The sequence below is a fragment of the Myodes glareolus genome, chromosome 18 (genome assembly GCF_982192425.1).
Source record: "Myodes glareolus chromosome 18, mMyoGla1.1, whole genome shotgun sequence".
NCBI classification, from domain to species: Eukaryota; Metazoa; Chordata; class Mammalia; order Rodentia; family Cricetidae; genus Myodes; species Myodes glareolus.
The window spans coordinates 39,152,926-39,175,488 of NC_142043.1; the positions used below are offsets into that span (position 1 = coordinate 39,152,926).

At 42.1% G+C, this 22,563-nt stretch overlaps 1 protein-coding gene across 4 annotated transcripts in view; it reads left to right on the top strand.

Annotated features, from left to right (window-relative positions):
* Slc9a4 (solute carrier family 9 member A4) overlaps positions 1 to 22,563 on the top strand; it is a 50,432-nt gene that overhangs the window by 23,034 nt on the left and 4,835 nt on the right. Inside the window, exons 5-11 of one of the 4 annotated variants that reach the window (XM_085679620.2) lie at positions 3,450 to 3,652; positions 4,227 to 4,313; positions 5,312 to 5,382; positions 7,108 to 7,268; positions 15,184 to 15,293; positions 19,236 to 19,373; positions 20,115 to 20,202. In XM_085679620.2, coding sequence (XP_085535746.1) covers positions 3,450 to 3,652; positions 4,227 to 4,313; positions 5,312 to 5,382; positions 7,108 to 7,268; positions 15,184 to 15,293; positions 19,236 to 19,373; positions 20,115 to 20,202 — 858 coding nt within the window. Of the gene's footprint in view, positions 1 to 3,449; positions 3,653 to 4,226; positions 4,314 to 5,311; positions 5,383 to 7,107; positions 7,270 to 15,183; positions 15,294 to 19,235; positions 19,374 to 20,114; positions 20,203 to 22,563 lie in introns of all 4 variants that reach the window. The other 3 variants (XM_048430206.3, XM_048430207.3, XM_085679621.2) reach the window with 3 other exon arrangements.

Below are 22,563 nucleotides of genomic sequence, written 5' to 3' on the forward strand. Positions count from 1 at the left end.
CTCCTCAGAAGCGAGGATGGAGCAGGAATTATTTTATGTTTTGTCAAGAGAGAGCACTTTCACATATACACATTTAAAAATAACTCAGTAAATATATCTGTTGCTTCGCTTCCTTGCCAGCTTTGTAGCCTCTTGGATGTTAACTCAGATATAGATGATAAACTGTGGGCATTTACATTTCTGATACAGGAAAAGTGAGATCTCACAAACTGTATTCTATGTAAGACCAACACAGCCAGGACGCATTTGCATAAAGAGTGCAGCTGATCTAAGGCACGGGCGAGTGATGGCTATAAAGCCAGCAAAGGATCAAAGAGTGAATTACTATTTTTAAAGTGCTCATTTTGGGTGACTGGGGAGATTGTCCCATCAGTAATGTGCTTGCTGTTCTAGAATGAAGGCCCCAGAACCCTCACGAAAACCAGGAATTGCTATCTAGGCCTCGAATTGCTATCTAGGCCTCGAATTCCAGGGCAGGGGGCGGGGCGTTGGAGAGGGAGGCAGGAAGATCCCTGGGGCTTGTTTGTGGTCAGCCAGGCCAGTCAATCAGTGAGTTTCAGTTTCAGCATAAGTCTCCATCTCAAAAATAATGCAGAGAAGAGATTAAGAGATTAAGGAAGACAATGACCTCTTCCCACCCCCACTTCTAGCCTCTGTGTATAAACACACACACACACACACACACACGCACGCACGCACGCACGCACGCACGCACACACACACACACACACACAGAAGGTAAGCACTCTTAATTATAGCATTAATTAGTAAAGACAGCAATACTATAAATAACCTCACTTTTGGAAATAATTCCTATTATAAGGAATATGATCTAGTGGTTACTATACACTTATATTTCAACAGACAGAGTAATATAACTCATTAGCACTGACTGACATTATCTATGCTGGCCTTTTATTAGAAGATTATAAATGATTCTACAAAGGGAGCAGAGGCTGAGACAGAGACAAGTATTTTCTATACCATCGTAGCAAGGTTGTATGTATAAGAAGCCCATCTCTAATACATATTACTTATAATATAGTTGAGATAGGATCTTACTGTGTGGTTCTGGCTAGTCTGAAACTCACTATATTGATCAGTTTGGCTTTAGAATTGTTGAGATTAATCCATTGATATGTGCTGAGTTGTGGAGTTAAAGCAAGTTGTGTACCACCAGATCTATAGATATTTGTGTGTGTGTGTGTGTGTGTGTGTGTGTGTGTGTGTGTGTGTGAGAGAGAGAGAGAGAGAGAGAAAGAGATATAGAGAGAAAGAGAGACAGAGAGATTATTTTAGAAATTATATTTTAAACAGTTTTACCACTTGTTTTCAGTCAATTTTTAATATATATTAAAATTAATTTATAATAGCTCTGGGGTTGCAAAGAGAAAGACAAGAGGGCTTGGATGACTCAGCTGTTAAAAACCCTGTCGGCTCTTCTCGAGGACCTGGGTGTGAGGTCCAGCATCCACATGATTGCTCACAGCCTTCGGTTACTCCAGTTCCAGTGGATCTAATGTTCCATGGACACTGCACACATGTTTTGCACACGCATACATATATGAAGGCAAAACACCTTTACATATAAAATAAAATAATTTTTTTAAAATGATAAGAATATAGAAACATTAACACAATGCTAAGAGTAGCTGAATATATGCTAATTTTTGGTGGAAAAATCAAGGCTGTTGTGATATAAACTTAAAATCTCACATCAAATTTGGTGTGATTTCTGACTCACTATTTGGAGGTGGACAGACATTTATCTATTTAAAGTCCTGTTCTTCAGCCTAAAAATAACAGGTTTGGATAAAATTATCAATCCCTTCCTGTTATGATATTCTCCCGATCTACAGGGAAGCAGTACTAATGTCAAGAGAAGTGAAGTGAGAAAGAGTCAGCCAAGCAAACAGGAAAACGAGCCATCTGGATGGAGGGGTTCTGTTATCCTGAGGAATCATCCAGCCCCTCATCGTAATCCTCTAATAGAGAACTGATGAACCAAAGTTGAGAGCGTGGCTGGCTTGGGCAGGCCACCATGGCTCTAAGAGCAAGGTTGAGAATACAGATCACTGCCTGTTCTCTCTCCTTCCCAACTCATTATCTCTAATCATAGTTAATGATTACGAAGGCTTATGTCTAAGAGGCAATGTTTTCTGTTATGTATCAGAAAGGTGTTTGTTTAACATTTGATCTGCGTGCTTAGGTAAGTATACTCAGTTTTCTGTATCTGTTGGCTCTGAAGATGTTTTTTCAATCAACCACAGAGCCATCATTTTGAGGAAAGAAATGCAACTGTATTGCATACGTGCAGGCTTTGTTTCTTGTTACCATTTCCTAGACAATACAGCGTAGCAACCTTGTTGTAAGAAATCTAGAGACAACTGCAAGTATCCAAGAGAATGTGGACAGGCTACACCCAAACACTTGATGTAATAGAAAGGGACTTAGGTATTCACGGACATGGGCATCGGTGAGAGCCCTGTGCCCTGTCTCCTGCAGAAACTGAGAGCTGACTGTGCTCTTGTTGTCTCTGGTATCTGATGATAGGGATTGATGTGGGACTTTGCCCAAGGCCACATGGCTAGCAGGTGAAGAGAAGCACAAATAGACCCACCAACAAAACCCCATAAGTTCTGTTGGCCCTTATAGTCTGATATACCTGATATAAAAAATGCTTTCTGTGCGATATGGGGGTAGGAGCACATGGGGACATAAAGAGATGACACTTTTGAAAGACTCCCTCAAAGCCTTAGCAGATGATAAAAGCCTTGCTTGCCAAGAACCAGTAGGTAGTAGCGGCTTTCCTGTGAAAGAAATGGCCACGGGGAATCTGCACGGTGGAAACCACTTCTATGCCTTGCATGAACTCTCCTGCCCTCCAACCTCCATTTACTACTACACACACCGACAGTCAGAAGCATCCCATGCCCACCCCCAACCCTAAACTCTTGCGTACTACTTCCTCACTTGTTTACCTGAACTTCAGGCACCAAGTCTGCCCATCATGTATAGTACACGGTCACTGAGTGGTCTCCCCTCACCTTCAAACTGCAGACTTCTTGGAGGTGTCCCCTGAGAACATGAGATAAGAGGTTTTCATTCCACGGACATCATTAACTGGCTTTAAAAAGCACACAAATGTGGATATAGATTAGAAATATATGACTTTTATTTATTTTAATTCAAATCAAGATTTTTATTATTTTAATCTCTCTCTCTCTCTCTCTCTCTCTCTCTCTCTCTGTCAAACACACACACACACTCACAGAAAGAGGGAGGGGGCGAGAGAGAGAGAGAGAGAGAGAGAGAGAGAGAGAGAGAGAAACCAGAGAGGGGCTGTTTGGGGTGAGTGCTCTTGGGTGTGAAGATCGTCTGCCTTGCTGAGTCTCTGCATCGCGACCGCCCGAGTCCTGCTGCTCTAATACATATCTTCCCCTTTCCAGGCGTGTTTACTCTCTTCTATGTCAGTAACCAGTTCCGGACTTTTCCCTTCTCCGTCAAGGATCAGTTCATAATCTTCTACAGTGGCGTGAGAGGCGCCGGAAGCTTTTCCCTTGCGTTTCTGCTTCCTCTGTCCCTCTTTCCTAGGAAGAAATTATTTGTTACTGCTACTTTAGTCGTTACGTATTTCACTGTATTCTTTCAGGTTGGTAGACTTCTTTCATATTTTAACTGCATATGTTCCTTTGCAGCTCTATATTAAACTCATAAGATGGAAATAAAGGTGCTGTAGCTGGTGTTTAGACTTCTGGTTCACCCACTAAAGTTTAGAGTCTAAATAGATTCTAAATTACTTAGAGGCATATTCACGGTAAAGCTTTAAGTTCTAAAATACATTGTCTTTGAGCCAATAAAACATATTGATCAAGATGTTCCCAGGTAAGGCGTGAACAAGTGTTATTCTGTTTATCATGGAAAGTATGGTAACAACTGGTACTTGATAACACAATATTTTGTTTTAGCTGAAGTTATGTCTTCATGAGGTAAAGAAGATTTATTTAAAGACACCAAAACACTGTATTGCAATAGACTATAACATATATTTTGTTGGAGTGTATAGAAGAACTAGGAATTAAAGTAATTTTGATTCATTTAATCCCATAGAAAATAGAAATAAACACATACAAATTGGGCGTTTCATAATTTTGATGATAGAATTGTTCTCTATAGTAACATGATTTACCTCAGCAAATCCCTTGATTTTGTTATTTGTGATCCAGGGAATCACAATTGGCCCACTGGTCAGGTACCTGGATGTCAGAAAGACCAATAAAAAAGAATCCATCAATGAAGAGCTTCACATTCGGGTAAGTTAGCCCTGTCCTTTCCGATGAATTACTTCTGCTGGTTGTCTCCAGCCTCCAGGAGACTGTGTACATGTCAGGAGACTTCAACTCTTTCTTCCCAGTGCCACTGGAAAGGCCGAGACTTGTTTACTCTTGCTGGTGGGTCTCTGTGAGCTTAAGGCCAGTCCGATCTACACACAGAGAGCCTACCTCAAAAACTGTTTTATTACTATCATTAGAAGACAATAGATCAATTAAAGGTTTAAGTCACCAATTTGCATTTTTTATGTTTTCAAAATAAAACAGAAACTGTCACAAACCTGGATAATTTTTAATTATTTATAGATCTATTTATAGGATTTTAAGATTATATTGCCACCAAAATTCTTATAAATTATTACAAACAAAACAAACATGGTATAATTGACTTTTGTTTTAAACTGTAGATTTCTAGACTAAAGGATTGAATCTTAAAATGAAGATGAAGATCTTATATTGGTTTATAAGTATGAAGAGTGGGTATTTCTAACATTGCCTCCTTTACTCTCTGTCTGATGTGAAAAAATGAGGAATATGGACAAGTATGATTATTACTATAGTAGTGCATCTGAAGAATTATATTTGGGAAACTATGCAAATTAGACATGAGATTTTCTTTTCACAATGAAAATAAAAGTAGTAGTTAATCTTTATGCTTTGCATCCATATGATTTCAATAATGAGAAATTTCTAGATCTCCCTAGAAAAGTCTTATTCAAACCAAGTGCCAGGTACACTGTTATCATTCTATTCTGGGGAAATTATCAAGAAATTTATCTTCAGAATCTTTCAGTCACAAAAAGAAGAAATTACTATGAGAAGCATTACAAATTCTATGAAATGACCAGAGTTTTAGGAAAGAGGTTATGTTTAAACAAATTAAAGCCTTCCGTAGTCTCCAAAGTCTATAGGTGTATAGGTGTGTGTGTGAGTGTGTGCGCACCTTCTGAGTTCATACTTTACTATGTTTGGTTTGGCAGCTGATGGATCATCTGAAGGCTGGGATTGAAGATGTATGTGGGCAATGGAGTCACTACCAAGTGAGAGACAAGTAAGTAGGCTAGGGTTTCATTGCCTAATAACGGCTTCTAGAGGATGACGCCTTGAGGTAAAGGGAGCCAGGAAGATGGAGGACCCAGAATTTACTATACGAGAAACAGCTGGGTGTACCTAGCATGGAAGATGGGAGGTGTCAGGAGGAAGCTGTAGAGGTGGGGCAGGTTGCTTTGTAGAGGACTAGCACAGGCAGTAAACGGAAAGTAGGAAGTCATATTTAAGTTGGAAACAAAGACAGTGCCCGTCCCCTTACAACAGTAGCTCAACCATGCGATACTCAAGTTCATTTAATTGGGGATGAGTTTAGTGACTCTTTAAGGGCCCTAAGAAACTCTACTTGGAAACCTCTAAAATTCATTCATAAATAGCAATTCTTCTGAAACGCCTAAGCCTTTTTGCTCACCACATCCCACATTTCTGAATGGATTCTTTTATTCTCAAACTGGAGAAATGTGGCTGGAGACAGATGGTAAGTCATCGGCAAGTAGTTAGCAGCTACATTATGGGCATATGTGAGATTTTTATCAAAGATGTGAGGACAAACTGAACAGAGGACTCAGAACTCTCGATCTGATGGAGCTGATGAGGAAAGGGAGGAGCAGATGAAGTCAGGGAGAAGCCAATAGAGAGGATGGGAGGGAGGCAGGAGAGAGCCAACACGGGAGGAATGACCTGGCACATCAACAGACCTAAGTGGTTAACGAGGTCAGGGCAATGGCAGTCACAGGAGCTGGCAAGTACAAGGTCAAGACGGACACAGAAGAGAAATGTCAAGTGCATTGTGAAGACAGGTTTAGGGCAGGGGGAGCATTACAGAGCATTGAGGAGGAATCATATAGCATATCATGACCAAGCACAGATGGTCAAGGAGTGACCTCCTTGTAAAGAACTTATGGATCTAAGCTAAAAGGATGACAACGCTCTGGAGGTCAGTCTTCCATACACAGAGAGGACTTAACTGATGGTGTTTGTTGACCTTACGGTCCAGGGAATTAAACACTAAACAATGAGCCAGCATTCCAGGAAGCTGTGTTTCCCTACCAAAAAAACCAAAGCAGGCAGAAAACTCCTCTTTGAATGTGAAATGATTAGAAGCATTGAAAATTGCGACTCTAGACAAGCTCCCAAGGCATCACTGCAAGTGTATAGCTTAGACTAATGGGTTGACCAGATGTTTACAACAGTAGTCAGCTAACTCTCCTTTATTCAGATTGCTGAGATGTTTGATGGGGGTAGTGGGTAGTTCTTTTCCTTAGTTGGCAAGATTCAAAGTGATCTGCAACACAATGAGGCAAAACTGCTCTAATTGGCAGTCAATTCAAAGTTGCAGGGTTCTGGCTAAACCTACTGAAAGAGAAGCAGCTGTTGTTAGGAGCCTTTAGTAGACAAAGCTTATTTAAAAGCCTCAGCCACTTCAATTCTTGTCTTACAGTTAGAACTGAGTAGGGCCATTCCCCCACCTCTTGTGCACACTTTCTGCCCTGATTGCATCTTGTCCCTTTCTTTTTGTTTAGGTGATTTCATTGTATCCAGGCCACTAGGCCATTCTTTTTTGTTTAAATGCATAAATACTATGATTTTTTTTAAAAGAGAAAACGTGTTCAAATGTGATGAATTTAAGGCACTTGACATTTTTCAGAATGGAATTTCAGTTGTCAGTTGTTTAGAGACAAATCTGTACTTCCACAATACACATGGAGATGTTGGTTTTAATGTTTAGGTTCAAGAAGTTTGATCATAGATACTTACGGAAAATTCTAATCCGGAGGAATTTGCCGAAGTCAAGCATCGTTTCTTTGTATAAGAAGCTTGAGATGAAGCAGGCCATCGAGATGGTAGAGACGGGGATACTGACCTCTGCCGCTCTCCCCACACCCTATCAGTGAGTTCCATCTGCCTTTTGATCTGGATCAGTGGTTCTCAACCTTCCTAACACTGCACCCCTTTAGTACTGTTCCTTACGTCATGGGGATCCCCAACTATAAAAATATTTCATTGTTACTTCGTAACTGCAATTTTGCTACCCTTATGAATTATAATGAAAACATCTGATATGTGACTCGCCAGGGGGTCGCCACCCACAGGTTGAGAACTGCTGGCTCAGACTTTCAATATCTGAATTTCAGGGTTAAGGGGTGGTTCCATTTGAGAAAAGTAGCAGAAGGGAGGAGGCGGAAAGAGGAGTGTGGCAGTTAACCTTCCTTACTGTAACAAATGCTTAGAAAGGGGAAAGGCTTATTTTGGCTCACACTAGGAGGCCAGTGGCTCAGTTCATGACTGGTGGATGGTTTTGGACCTGCAATGAGGTGGCATATTATGGTCACTGTGAGGGCAAAACATTCACCTCATGGAGAAGCTGGATGTTTCAATGTCTCACTCAACAGCAGGTCCTCAATGGCCTGAAACTCTCCCCTTTGATAATATCTCAGAAAGGTCCCCCATTTCCAACAGTGCCATGATCTGGGGACCAAACCATTATAACATGGGCTTTAGAGGAGGAGGGAATGATAAAATAACATCGTCTCGTTCTTGACATTTCATGCTTTGCTTCCAGCTTGACATGTTTCACCAGTTGGGGAAAGTACTTTTTAAACAAGTTGCCTTCTTTACGTGACTTGGCATCTTCTAGGCAAAGACGTAGAACGGCAGGAGATTTTATAACATTTCTCTCCTACAAGCTCTGTTCCCTTGGTTCTGTTCCTTCGACTGTTGCATTTTGCGTGAGCTGTCTTTCTCTTCCTATCTTCCATTGGAAGAGGTGGTAGATGTCAGGGATACTGACTTGGATCTGGGAGATGAACCAGTCCTCCTGCATCACTACCATGGAATGGATGAAGCAGGTTACTTGTAAAAGTACAGGGAGGTTTGTTGGAGCTCAGAAGTCTGGAGGTTCAAATCTAAGGTCAAGTCTATGGTTCTTTGATAACAACAGAGTGAAAGAAGCATGTAACCCAGTGAAGGTGGATGTCCTTAATCAAGGGGGGGAAGGAAGGATTAAAATGAGTCCTGGAATCCCCTTTGAGATCACACTTCCGATGACTTAAAAGCTTCTCACTAGGGCACACCATTTAAAGGCCTGGAGAGACCTCCCAAGACCTCCACCCTAGAGACCAAGCTTTTACACATGGACCTTTGAGGACTTCACCTAAACAGAGGCAGGGAGGAGACGAGCTGGTAGGAAGAGGTGTGGCAGCTGACGGCCTTTTAAAATTAAAGAGGTGTTTGCGATAGAAAGAGTCTGTATGTGAGCTTTGTCTGAAATCTGTGAGACCAGCTTGGAGCACGACCAGAAAGTGACTGGCTTTCAAGTGAAAAGGAGAACATACAGATTCGGTGTGAAGGCAAGGCAGAAGGACAGGCCTTATTTGCTGAGTGTCTTCCACCACCTCGTAACCAGTATTCCCCAGAGCTGGATAGATATTTCTAAAAACTCTTTTAATCGTCAGACATGTTACAAAAGCTCCTTCAGTATTTCAAGAATTAACTCCCCAAGAAGCCCAGCTTTCTCCTAAGCAAAGTATAATTTGCAAAAATTAATGACAGCATGTATTTGGGGAAAGGACACGCCAGCCCCTCCATCCTGTCATCTTCGGATAATGACACCTGATCACAAGCTTCAATGATGTCGCCACATCAGGAAAGTGAGTTGAGAACAGAGCTAAGAATAGGTACCAATGGGACTGTCACAAACCGGCTGAGTGTTATCTCATAGGTAACACCTTCCCCCCTCACCTGCTAATGAACCAGAAGCACCAGCACCTTCCTACAAGGCCAGAGAGGAGGTAAACAAGTGTCCCTGAAGGCACCCGGCCTAAACAGAAAGCTCTGTGCCTTCTCTATCCTTGGGATTGTTTCCCGTGGTTTGTTTGTTTGTGTTGTGCCGACTATTATGTAACTAAAAGGAGACGCCTGCTGCTAAAATGGGAATTGTGCTAACAAATATTTACTGGTAGTGCTGTCCAGAGCCGCAGTGGAGCTGGGGGTGACTGGACAAATTGGGCATGCTGATTCTGCTCTCCTTGGACATTTTCTTGTTTTATCCATCGAAGTTTCTCTCTTTGCGTTCATTTCACTTTCTAAGATAACACACTCCGATCTTACCTTTGTCCAAAGTTTCTGGCTGTCCCTTACATCTTGTGTGTTACTTAGGTCATGTCCTGCTTGTGAGGCCCCTAGCATGTGTGCTAAATGCTGTGAAGCTGCCCTTCTAGGTATGGCGTGGACACGGCATGCCATTAATATACAAGATCGCACAGTGCAGTCTAATACAGAGTAGGAATGGATGTGACTGTAGAAGGGTGTCTCGTGTGGTCTCCTGCTGTGTGGCCTACTCATCAAAGGAGGAACTGCAGTTACTGCAGAGGCAGAGGAGGGCTGGACAGTTCCAGACAGACCAAACCACTAGAAACTTCCTCCATGAGTTTGCTTGCTACTTGTGTGAGCACTTTGTCTAGGAATGCCAGGGTGCTTTTCTCTTATCTCAGACTAGGATCTCATCTATGTTTCAGTCTGTTGGGCTAAAACGTATTTTTAACGTCTGTATAACATCACAATGTATCAGCCGTAAGCAACTGCTTCAAATCCAACCACTAGGGAGTTTTTAAACCAGTTTTATTTGGCACGCTCCCCTGCTCCCTTTGAGTCAATCATTTCTTCAGACAATGATCCAAGATTCTTAAGAGTGTTACAGGTAAGAGTTCTTTCCACCTCATATAGCCCAATCAAATAAGTTAACTGAAGTGGGAGAGATTTTGTTAACGTCAGTGGTCAGTTTAATTTTAGTATTTAACTTACATTCATTTGATCTCAGTAGAAGTCTGTAGGGCACCAAGAAAAAAGGAATTCCTCTCCTGAGATCAAAGTGGGCCAGTTTCTAAAACAAAAAACAAAACACAAACCAAACCTTCATACAATAATAGGAAAAAGACCCGTGTACTCAGGCGCCTCTCAGGATTCAGCATGGGATGAATTCAGCCACATACACATATAGTTTTTTCTTTATGACTTTAAGCAGTCGTTAGACACAATAGTCTAATTTCCAAGCTCTTGGACCTTCAGGAGAAAGCTACTGTCTGGGCTGACTCTGGTACAGCTCGGAGCACGTTGGTTCTGTGGAATTCCACCGCTATCATCATGGTATAATATTTCACGGTAGTACTTATTCGAATCCCCAACCCACCCTATGGGAGAGCTGGAATAGGCATTTCTCGTGTTACTTCCAATGTAGATCTGCTCCCCCCACACAGGACGGGTAATCTGTTGGAGGTTATGAAAGGCCACTGGCTCAGAATGATAAGGGCTGCAAAGAAGCTTATGGGTTTGTGTGAGTGCTCCCTCTGTCAAGCCTGACAACTTGAGTTTGATACCCTGGACCCACGTGGTGGAAGAAATGAACCACCTCTTACAAGTCGTCCCTCAGCTCTCATGTGCACTGTTGCACTTGTACACCAACACACGAATCCACACACATGAAGCACGATTAGCAAAAACTCAGGCTCAGAAATTGGAGTTCAGCCTGAAGATCCAAAAAGCAAAACAGCCAGCCGCTGGCTCTTACTTCGACCTCAGTCTGAAAGGGCAATCCTGCCTCCTGGAATCTCAGAATGAGACTGCATCTGAGAGCTGTCTTCCCTGTCTTATACTCCTCTCTAGGGCTGGGATTAAAGGCATGCACCAGTGTCATTAAAGGCATGCACCACCCGGTTTCTATGGCAACTAGTATGCTGCTGGGATTAAAGGTGTGTGTCATTGTGGCTACTGAGATTAAAGGTGTGTGTTACCATAACCTGGTCTGTAAGGCTGAGCAGAGGGACTGTTTTACTCTCAGATCTCCAGACAGTTTTTATTTATTAAAATACAGCTGAAACGCCACTACACACATACATGACAGCTAAGTAAACATAAAACAGTTTTCTTCTTACAATTTTGTTAGGACTGAAGATATATCTCAGTTACTATAGTGCCTGCCTGGCATACATGAGGCGCTGAGTTTGATTCCCAGCATCCACTGGGTGTGGTGATGGAGCTTGTCATCTTTGCACTTGGGAACTGGAGGTAGAAAGAGAATAAGTTCAAAGCCAGCTGAGCTTCTCAAAATCTTACCTCAGATAAGTAGACTAATTTTATAGAGATTAGTGTTACAGGTATTAAAACGACTATGAATAACTAGTTACAATTCTGTCATCTCAAATCATTTTATTTCTAAACTCTCAAGCGTTTGAGTGTGTCATGTTCTTTTTTAAAATTATGTGTCTGTATGTGGTCCTGTGTGCCTGAGGGCAGGTGCCATGGAGACCAGAGGCCTCTGATCCCCTTGGAGTCAATGTGAGGGCTGGGAGCTGTACTAAGTTCTCTTGAAAAAGTAGTATGTTCTCTTAATTGCCAAGTCCCTACTCCAGTCCCTTGGTTTGTTTGTTTGTTTTGATATTTAGGTAAATTTATTGTAATTCAAGAATTATTTTAATCAATTTCACATTGGTGGGATTAAGATCTTAAATTTATTTTCTGACAGGAGACTGTGGGATATAGTTTCTGATGTAAATTCCATGACTGAATGTTGTGTGTCCTGTAAACCATACTTCGCTCATGTAGATATGGACATCTAAATGGCCTTTGAAAAAGATGCAAGACAGCTAGTCAAACAGACAGGATAACTGGTGGGGAATACTGCATGCAGCCATGTAGAAAAAGAGTAACTGTTTGGGAGTACTGTATGCAGCCATGTAGACAGAGTAACTAATGGGGAATACTGCATGCAGCCATGTAGACAGAGTAACTGATTGGGAGTACTGTATGCAGCCATGTAGACAGAGTAACTTATGGGGAATACTGCATGCAGCCATGTAGAAAAAGAGTAACTGTTTGGGAGTAATGTATGCAGCCATGTAGACAGAGTAACTAATGGGGAATACTGCATGCAGCCATGTAGACAGAGTAACTTATGGGGAATACTGTATGCAGCCATGTAGACAGAGTAACTAATGGGGAATACTGCATGCAGCTTTGTAGACAGCACAACTGATGAAGAATGCTGTATGCAGCCATGTATATAAAATAACTGATGGGGAATGCTGCATCCAGCCATATAGACAGAGTAACTGTTGAGGAATATTGCATGCAGCCATGCAGATGAAGTAACTCCTGAGGAATACTGCATGACTTTGATACTGAAAGATGTATCCTTCTCAAAGAATTAGGGCATAGTAGTTGTTGCTCTTGGGGTATTCTTACTATGATGTGAATATAGTGTTTGCTAGGTTTCATAATTCACTTCAAGTGTCTTTACATTAGTATAGCATCTCATGAAAGGATGGAAGGAGGTAAGGAAGAAGGAGAGAATTTATGGGAAATGTAAGTATTGTGTACAGATGCAATTGGATTTAGATTTTCCTGGTTGATGTTAGCAGTAGAGATCCCCTTTACCTGTAATATATGAATGCTCCAGAGACAAGAGCTGTGTTTACCCTCTGAATCGCTGCTCCTAAGGATTCCCGGCAATATTGTCTTCTAAGGATTGTGTCTTTCTTGCGGCTGGGATGTGAGTATTCCAGGGACAGCTGTGTCCATGAAGTGACGTAAAGACCACTCCAGGTATCTAGTGTTCAGGTTACCTAGTGATTTTGTAGAACTGTAGCTGCCATTTCTTGGTGTGAGTCAGGGAGAGGCACAGCTTTGAGAGTTGTGTGGTATTCACTCTAGCCGGCAACCCAAGAGGACTTTAATTAAGCCTGATCTTTCCTGGAGAATGCCAAGTCAGCTCTGCCGCTCTCTCAAGTTTCACCTGTCGTCTCCTTTATCAGTGGTTTTCCTATTTGTTTTATATGGACGCAGAACATAAAAATGTCTGACTAGCTGGTGTTTCTGTTTAGTAATCCATTACCCAAACACACACACACACATACACATACATACACACACCATAATGACAGAATGTGTTCAGATTGTGTGAACCGGCATACCTAAATCAGGGTAAATTTCATTTGGAGGACATTAGTACAATTACATTTACATAGATCATCGAGGGTGGCACCTAATATCAGTATAAGTGACATTTGCAATGTAAGACAGAGAAACTCTGATTTTAGTCATCGTGTAGAAGAGGACGTCAGTCATTCTGCAGAGAGCAGCTGCTAACTAAAGTCCTTGTAACCCATGATACCCCATATAAAATCCCTTTATTTCATCAATTGCACATTATATCCAAACCACCTTTATTGTCAAATGGCTATGAAATTTTTGGGAGAGTGCTTTAAGTGTAACCTGTATTGAATTTACTGGTTTGTCCCTGTGACCAATTATCCTGACCATATGAGAAGGAGATACTGAAGGCTTTGGTGCCTTTGTGCTTCCAAGAAATGAGCAGAGAGTAGAAAAGCAAAAGCTCTGTGGGCTACAGCATGATGCTGGGAAAGGTGACTGTGCTGAAAGGAGGGCTGAGCTTTCATAGACCTATGTTCTAGACTAAATGTCTATTTCCAGTGTAATAAAAAGGTTTTCTCAATTACTGCTACTAGATTGCAATCAAATACATCTGTCACATGGGAATTCTTGTCATAGCAACATCTTAGCTTCGAAATCTCAGGGGACAATTGGGCATTGATCGCTAGCTTGGCCCTGAGGCTAAGTTTTAAACTCTTTGGGCGCCCAGTGCCTTAGCTGGGGTGGCCTCCGTGGTACAAATCGTTTAATTCTGTTTATAAAGCGTGAGTCCTATTTCTCAATTATTCCTTAACCAAAGATAAGGCCCTGTTTCAATTTAGTTATTGTTTCCGTGATAAAAGCAAAAACAAACCAAACAAAGCAAAACAATAATAATGATAATAAAAGTAATAATAATAATAATAATAATAATAAATCCTGTTACAACGCAAGGCAGGGCGAAGGTGCTCGTTATAATTCATAGTTCTAGATTATAGTTCATCATTGGGGGAATTCAGTGCAGGAACCTGAAACAACCAGTCACACCACAGTCAAATCAGGAGAGAGAGAGAGAGAGACAGAGAGGGGGGGAGAGATAGAAAGAGAGAGAATGCAGACATGCTCAGTGCTCAGCCACCTTTGTCTACTCTTACACAGCCCAGGACCCCGAGCCGGGCAATGGAACTTCCTAGGTCTGAGTCCTCCTACATCAGTTAAGGCAGTCAGGACAATCTTCCACAGCTTTGTCTACAGGCCAACCCGACCTAGGCAATCCCTTATTAACACCTTCTTCTCAGGCAACTCTAGATTTCAAGCCGACAATTCAAACTCACCACAGCAGACCTCTAAAGGCAAAATTCCCAGAAAGCTTCCTTTCCTCATGTAACCTCCATAACCCACCATTCCAGTGAGGCACAAAATGTAGTAGTGGGGGATGATATTGGGCTCTGAACTGTTTGCTGTCCATCCACATAACACCGAACAGAGAACTAACAAAGAAAACCCAAACTTTTGATCGCTTTTATTTCTATTACATTGAACAGTAAAATTTTGGGATTGTATTTTATGGCATCACTTCCAAATAATTGATTTTTATTGTAGTTTATAAATTAGTTGGTGCTTATGGCCTTAACCCTCCCTTGAAAAATGGGTTGCAATAATAAGCACACGGAAACTGGAAGAGAGACCATGTTTTTAAATCTTTGAATCAAAACTTATGTTTGGACTTGAAATTGATTTGCTAAGGTGGTAGGGATGATTATGGGCAAATATGATCCTGGAATTTAGGGATTCCTTCAGGGTAGGACAGGGCAAAGCCCATTGTATCTTCATGGCACTCCTTGGCCAAGGAGAAAAATAATGGTTTTTCTCTTCCCCAATGGTGTTTCCAGGCCCGAGAGGATACAGGGAACCAAGCGGCTTTCCCCTGAAGACGTGGAGTCCATGCGAGACATTCTGACAAGAAACATGTACCAAGTTCGACAAAGAGTAAGCATGGGCCCTCTGCGCTGCCCCCTGCCCTGCCCTGCCTTGCTCTGCTTCTGCCATTCTTCAGAAGCCTGGTTTTGTTCACAGTGTCCTCTCAAGCAGCTGGCCTGCTGGGTTTGGAGAACAGAGAGCTAGCTGTCAGCTGCCAGGTTGGCACCAGGGGCTTGAGAAGAAATGCAAATCCAGTTGCTGGCTCTAGGGGTCAGGCTGCCCCAGCCCTGTAGCCAGAGCTTTCAGAACCCACCGATCTCTCTGTCCTCCAAGGGAAGACAGATACAGCCATCCTCCTGTAGTGTACAGAAAAACATGGCACCAGGATCCTGTTGTCCCTCGAGATATCCAGTGGGGTCCACTATGATAAAAGTCAACAAACATCACTTATTGGATTAGAATCATGAAGCTACAATGCTGGAAGCCAGGTGCCTTGGTGCTTTGATCTGGATCCTTTCTTCATTAGAGTTTAGCAGAGGGATCTTCAGAGACTCTGAGTTAATGACAGTTAAACCAGCGTCATTCCTACAGAAGACTTTTCAAGTTCGATGACTCGTTGGTCCATTCTATTTCTTGCTGTGATTAAGTATGTCTCTTGTGAGGATGTTTGGTTTGGGTATGCCAAAGATGATGCTTTGGATTAAGAAATCATCTAGTCAAAGCTATTTGTTTTCTAGTAAATGTTGGGGTTAGCAATCTCAATGGTTGGATTTATTCAAGGTGATACAGTGAATGTAAGTTAGGCGTTTCTGCTGAGCACCTAGCCAGTGTTCTTTCCAGCACTGTGGACTCACACAGCCAGTGAAGGTCAGTGCTCTCTGTGCTTCTGGGTCAGGAAGGATGACGATTAAGGAGCTTGTGTCAGAGAAAGAAAAGGCCGAAGAATATATAGCTCAGCTCTGTGTCAATATTCTCAGGGTAAATTTCAGTGACTTTCAAATCATTCCAAGTAAAACTGTTCTAGCAAGACTATCACATTTCACCTTTCCTATGTAAATAAGAACTTCCTGGTGGGAAGAATGGCTAGCTGAAGGAGAGCCAGGCCCACTGAGTACCTGGTACTAGATATTTTCCCCACCTTAAGGATACAGGGAAGGAGGCTGGAGCCCTGAAACTCTAATATGTTCTGAAATGATTCATTGCCCACATTCTCTTTCATTCCCTGACTGTAGACACACAGATAACCGTGGTCTTCTCTCATTTGGTCTTCGGCGTTCTCTCTTCTAAACTAGGTAACGTCACTCTTCCTTCCTGGTTTTTCCAAATTCGAGTACATCGGCCACTTTTCATTCATGGATTTATTGCGAAGTGTCAAGTGGAGTCAAATCAGAATAGGATCAATGGGCTGAGTGCAGTGATAGGCTGCGGGGACCTGGTCGCCTCTATGTTCAACTCATTGAAAATAGAATTCACCAGTCCCCGTTCCCTATTATTCTAGTTTGACAAACACTGTGACCAAAAGTAACTCCGAAAGAAAGGGTTTATTTGGTTTACATTTCCCACTGATAGCCCATCACTGAGGGATGTCAGGGCAAGAACTAAACCAAGCGGAGCAGGAACCATGGAGGAGCTTTGGTTCCTGGCTCACTTCCCCTGGCTTCCACAATTTGCTTTCTTATCTTTCTTATACCACCCAGAACCACCTGTTCAGGGATGGCATGGCCCACAGTGGGCTAGGTTCCTCCCACATCAGTCAGGAATCAAGAAAATGTCCACAAACCCTTGATTGCAGGCATTATAATAAATGCAATCCCTTTTTCCATATGGCTCCAATTTGGGTCAAGTTCACCAAAACCTGACAACACACCTGTTCGTCCACCCACCTCTAGCATTTGTAGGGTTGAGAAAGTCTTCTACTCTTTCAAAGGAAAATCTTTCCTGAAAATGTTACCCTGAGCAATTGAACACCCACTGCTTAAATAGTGAACAGTCGACAGTTTGAAGGATTGATGTAGAGCTTGTGTTGAAGTCATCTGTGGTCCTCAAGTCTGGACAAGAGGTGCAAGACAGATGGTTGGAGACATTTATCACTGCATGTTTTAATAGAGTTTGTCTTAGGGACTTAGCAGTCGCTTTGGGGCAGGGCATATGGTAAGATTCTAGGTGGATCCTAAGTTATAGTTGATATGAACCTGAGCTGGTCCCACTGGGACTCTGGACACATATTTTTAAAATACTTCCTCTTAGCATGTTGAGGATTGAATCTATATGGGCGGGGAGGTGAAGGACTAACTTCTGGAGGTTTCCAGTGGTACAAGCACAGAGGAAACTGCGACACAGTGGAATGGAGACAGAAAGGCACACCTTAAACTTACCATAGAACAAGCCTCAGCACAGGCCCTCTGTTGCTCTCCAAGTTTCTACGGACTTTCAAAGGAAGAGAGTAATATACTCTAATTCTGTTCTGTGTTGTTATAGCTTGCACACACCGAGCATGTGCACAGTCTAGGTACATAGTGAAGCCTTCTTTCTCCAGCAGAGCTCAAGGCTTAGTGAGAATGAACCAGCTTCATCCAGGCACTGATTCCTTCTAAAACGGACAGAAAGACAATAGCTTAGTACACTGTGTGTGTAGAAACTCCTGTGCTCTCTGCAGAAGGCCAAATTGACATGGACAACGGTTTATCAGGCAAAATAGTGCAAATTTTGCACTATTAAAGTAAAAAAGCTTTACTTAAAGTAAAGCTTCCTGATCTCGGATGTAGGAATATATATATTCCTACATATATATATATATATATAATGTATATTATATTAAATGTATTTTGTATTAAATGAATATTGTATTAAATGTAATCTGGGGTGTAGGAATATATAAGCTTATTAAATGTACTTAAGTTTGATCCATCTTTATAGAAGATGGACAAGAACCTCATGTCAAATTGTATTCACGGTTCTTCTCTCCCCTCCCCACAAATCGTCAGAGCAATGGGCTTGTCCAAAGTGGTGGATAAGGAGCTGCTAGGTGGAGCAGAGTCAGTGGGCTTTTCATTCTTCCTTTGACCTGAAAAGTTCCTTCTTGGTGGCTTCCTGTTTGAGGAATATTGATTTCATTGATAGAGAGTGAAAATCACCTATCGGCAACCTGGGTCCACATTCAGCAGAACACAGTAAAGTGAAGTCTAATGAAACACACAAAGTCACAGCCAGCTCTCTGTTAGGAATATTCTCTTCATTCAGGCAGGAAACTAACCATATCCCCTTGGGGCTCGGTAGGCACCTGGCTTATTATGAACTATATTATGTACCATAAAGCCTAATTTCTTTTGCTGTGTTTGATAAGAAACAAGAAAATGGAAGCATGTATGTCTACTTTCACTTCTTATCCCTAGGAATCGTCTCACCTTTCCTTGCTTATACTCACTGTCTTTGGATGCTGTGTTTCAGTCACACAATAGCAAACTCATTGATGGACCGTCTCCTGGGGTCCTCCCTACCTTCTCCTCAAATTGCTCAGTAGTTTCTGCCTTAGTTCTCGTGTCCCTTCCATCTGCATTTATCCCAGGAAAGTACCCGCTGGCTGCTGTCCGCTCACCTCAGTGAGCATGCACGCACTTGTGTGTAGAGAAATGAAAAGCAGAAACTTTGTGGGAATTCCAAAATTTACTTTTGATATTTTTCTTACCCATTAACTCTGATGGCCTAGAATATAAAAATGGCCCCAGGAAAGAACACATGTGTGCAGGGCAGCCACAGTTGGGGGAGGTCTCCCGTTGGGGTGCAGGTAGTGATACGCTCGCTGCAGGTATTTCTGAAGGCATTGTCCACAGCCACAGTTACGCCTGTGGAGAGCCTGCTTGCAGGCTTTCCTCACACAAGCCTTTCTCAGTCATGCTAGGGGCGAAGCTCTCCCAGGAGATCCGTCTACCTGCTCTAGAAGTCTCTGGATGCTTCTGGGGGCCCAGGTAGCACTGGAGTTCTTACCTGCCTATTATTACGCTCTTCCTGCAGACTCTGTCCTACAACAAATATAACCTCAAGCCCCAAACAAGTGAGAAGCAGGCCCAGGAGATTCTCATCCGCCGCCAGAACACCTTGAGAGAGAGCATGCGGAAAGGGCAGAGTCTGCCCTGGGGAAAGCCAGTATGTGTAAGTTGCCACCTAATAACTGGGACTGCCCTCGGGGCAGAGCCTCGTTAGTTGGGGGTAAATCACTGTTAATGCTTACTAAGTACTCAAACTTCACATGCTACCAGAGAGATGAAAAAGTCATAGGGGACAACGTACCAAAGCAGCCCCCGTCCCTGGATCCAGGACCTCGGGGCTTTGAGCATCTGTGAATGAAGTATGGTGGGGAGGTGCTTGCCAAGGTAGATCAGTGACATCAAGTGTTTCGTGAGCTGAGTCTACGTCCAGAACCCACATCTGAGGACTCCTCCTCAGACCAAAGCTTCTAGGCATCTCTCAGGATGTTGAGAAGCAGTATTTGCTAGTCTCCCAAGTCTCCTCCTCACATCACCAGTGAGCCCCAAACATCTTACTCACTGAGCATGTATCTTGTTCAACATATAGGGACTCCTGGAAGGAGAGCAGGTCTAGAACAGACTTTGAATCTAATCCTGAGCGAGGCTATGAGAGTAACTCTGGAAGGTTCACAAGGGTTCTTTCAACGAGAGAGAGAGAGAGAGAGAGAGAGAGAGAGAGAGAGAGAGAGAGGAAATAGATATTAAGAGAGAGAGAGAGGAAATATCTATTAAGGTCAGAAGTGTTTTGCTTCCTTTAAACCAAAGATGTAATTAAATGATTAAATGCCTCCTTCCCTTCACTGACTGTGTGCCAATTGAAACCGCAGTCGCTCATTCTGCTTTTGCTTCTTCTCGTTACTCACAGGCGGGTACCAAGAACTTTCGCTACCTCTCCTTCCCCTACAGCAATCCCCTGTCAGCAAGGAGAGAAGCAAGGGCTGCTGAACTCACAGGTAACCCACTCTTGGCTGCTGTTTCCCCTGTGCAGGGTCAGAGGGTGAAGATTTGGAGACGTGAGGGCCAAGAGCCAAGAGGCACAATCAGGACTATTAAGTAGAAACTTGAGTGAGCAAAAAAATGAAAGCATCCTTTCCAAATAAATTTCGGGATTTTATTTATGGCCACAGAAATTTGAACTCATCACAATTTTGTCATGCGCTACTATCCTGTTTTAATTTTCCCAGCCGTTTAGGGAGTAGCAATGATTAGCAGGTCACATGATCTCTTCACTGGTGCTGGTGTCTTAAATATGTGTAAAAGGATCACTTTTGGGCCATTGTAAGTGTTCAATGCAATTTAAATATTAGGTTAACTTTTATTGGGGTGATTTAGTCATATTAACAGTTACCCATTCAACACGTAACCGAGATTCCTAGGTATTGAAAAAGCTCATTTTTCTCATAAATTTGCTGTGTTTTAAATATATATCAAAATGATGTTTGTTAGAAAAGGGTAATATATAATGCAATCATATGCCATGATAGCCACTCGATTTTATACTCATTTAAACCTTAAAAATCACTTTGGGTAGTCAAATAAGCTAAAGGCACAGGACCTTAAAATAATTATTTATTATAGGAGATATGATTATTCTTTAAAATAAAGGGATTTTTGGTTATGTCTTTCTTGCTTAAAATGGCTTCTTGTCAAACCCAACTCCATCACTGGGAAAACACAATGAAAGGAGTTAAACAGACTTTTAAAGAGTCAGGTGTAATCACTACAGAACATTTATACCCTTCTGTAGGCCTCTCTCTGTGTTACACTGACCTTCACAGAGCCAATGTCCTACATAAAGACTCATTGGAAGCCCAGCAGCATCCTACTGTCCTATACATTACATCAAACATGAGCGAGTGTTTTGTCTCCTCTCCCTCTGCCTGCCAACCCTAAATTTCCTAGTTCATTGGACAGTGTCCCAGAGAAGGTAGATTTCTCATCTCAACAGGTAGGAATTTAGTTCTCATTTTTAATGATAAAATACTAGTCAATTGCACAGAGCAAATCTATTTACATTTCAACCCATCTTGAGCCTTTTCTTTGTATATGGAGTAAGTCAAGTATACCCTTCAGATCGTTTGCTATGACTCTGTTCCTTCTAACACATCTTCTTCTTCTTCAAAACGAACGACCACCTTTACATTAAATTCCTTCCTGCTGAAGAGGGCTTTGGGGCTAGTAATTTTGTTTCATTAATCTCGTTGTCTGCTTCTGATGACACTCTGGTAATTAGCGTCATTTGATATTGTGAAGGCATTTCACAAACAAAAGTAAAGGGAATTAAAAAGAGATACACAAACTTGGGACATGAACAGATGGGTTTTAGAATCTCTTTCTTAGTCTAATAACTCAAGATAAATCTCATCATTTAAGTGAATAGAAAACAAGGACGTGTCACAGCTCTCTTCTGGGATGGTCATCATACTGCAGGATTCTGACCCAGGGCTGACAGCAGGCAGGTTCTTGGGGGACGGATGCGCAAGTGTAAACAAGAATTACAGCGAACAGTCACACAGTCCCTTAAAATACTAAACCTTGCAATGTGTGCTTCATTCCAGAAGGTAGGAGTTGTTTGGTATTTGAAAATGTATTTATGTATTCATCAGTTTTAATTGGTGAAGGGACTCTAACATTTATCTTATGATACTTTGCGAATTCTTTGCAAATGTCACACAATATATTTTAATCATATTTGTCCCACTGCTTCCTTTAGTTCCTTGCAGATACCCTGTCCCGTACCACTATCAACCGCCCCCCCCAATATCATGTCCTTTTTTATTTAAAGTGATTGACCAACTCCAATTTGTGATGCCTATATTCCCGGGTGTGGAGCATCCACTGGAACAAAGTTGCCCTAACTGGAGTCATATCTTAAAGAAAAGCGATTCTTCCTCACCCTGAAGCCATCATCTGTCTATAGTTCCTAAGCGTGGGTGGAGGCCAATGAACTCCTCCCCAATGTATGCTAGAATATTGTTTGGCTTGATCTTGTGCGGGCAACCACAGCTTCAATGGATTCACGAGTTTCGTTTATCCTAACCCTTTAGTAGGTTCCTTAAACAAATAGCATCTCAAGCATATTTTCCGTAAAAGCCATCAATGCCTGGAAACTGTATGCACTCCCTTAGCAGGTTTTTGTTGCTGTTGCTAAACAGAACACCTAAGACCAAGTAATTTATAAAGAAGAGATGTTAACTTGACTCATGGTTCATTAGGCAGAAAAGCACAAGATCGACGGCCCACATCAAGTAAAGTTTTCATGAAAATGTCATCCCATGACTAATGACATCACACAGCCACAGTCCATGAGAACA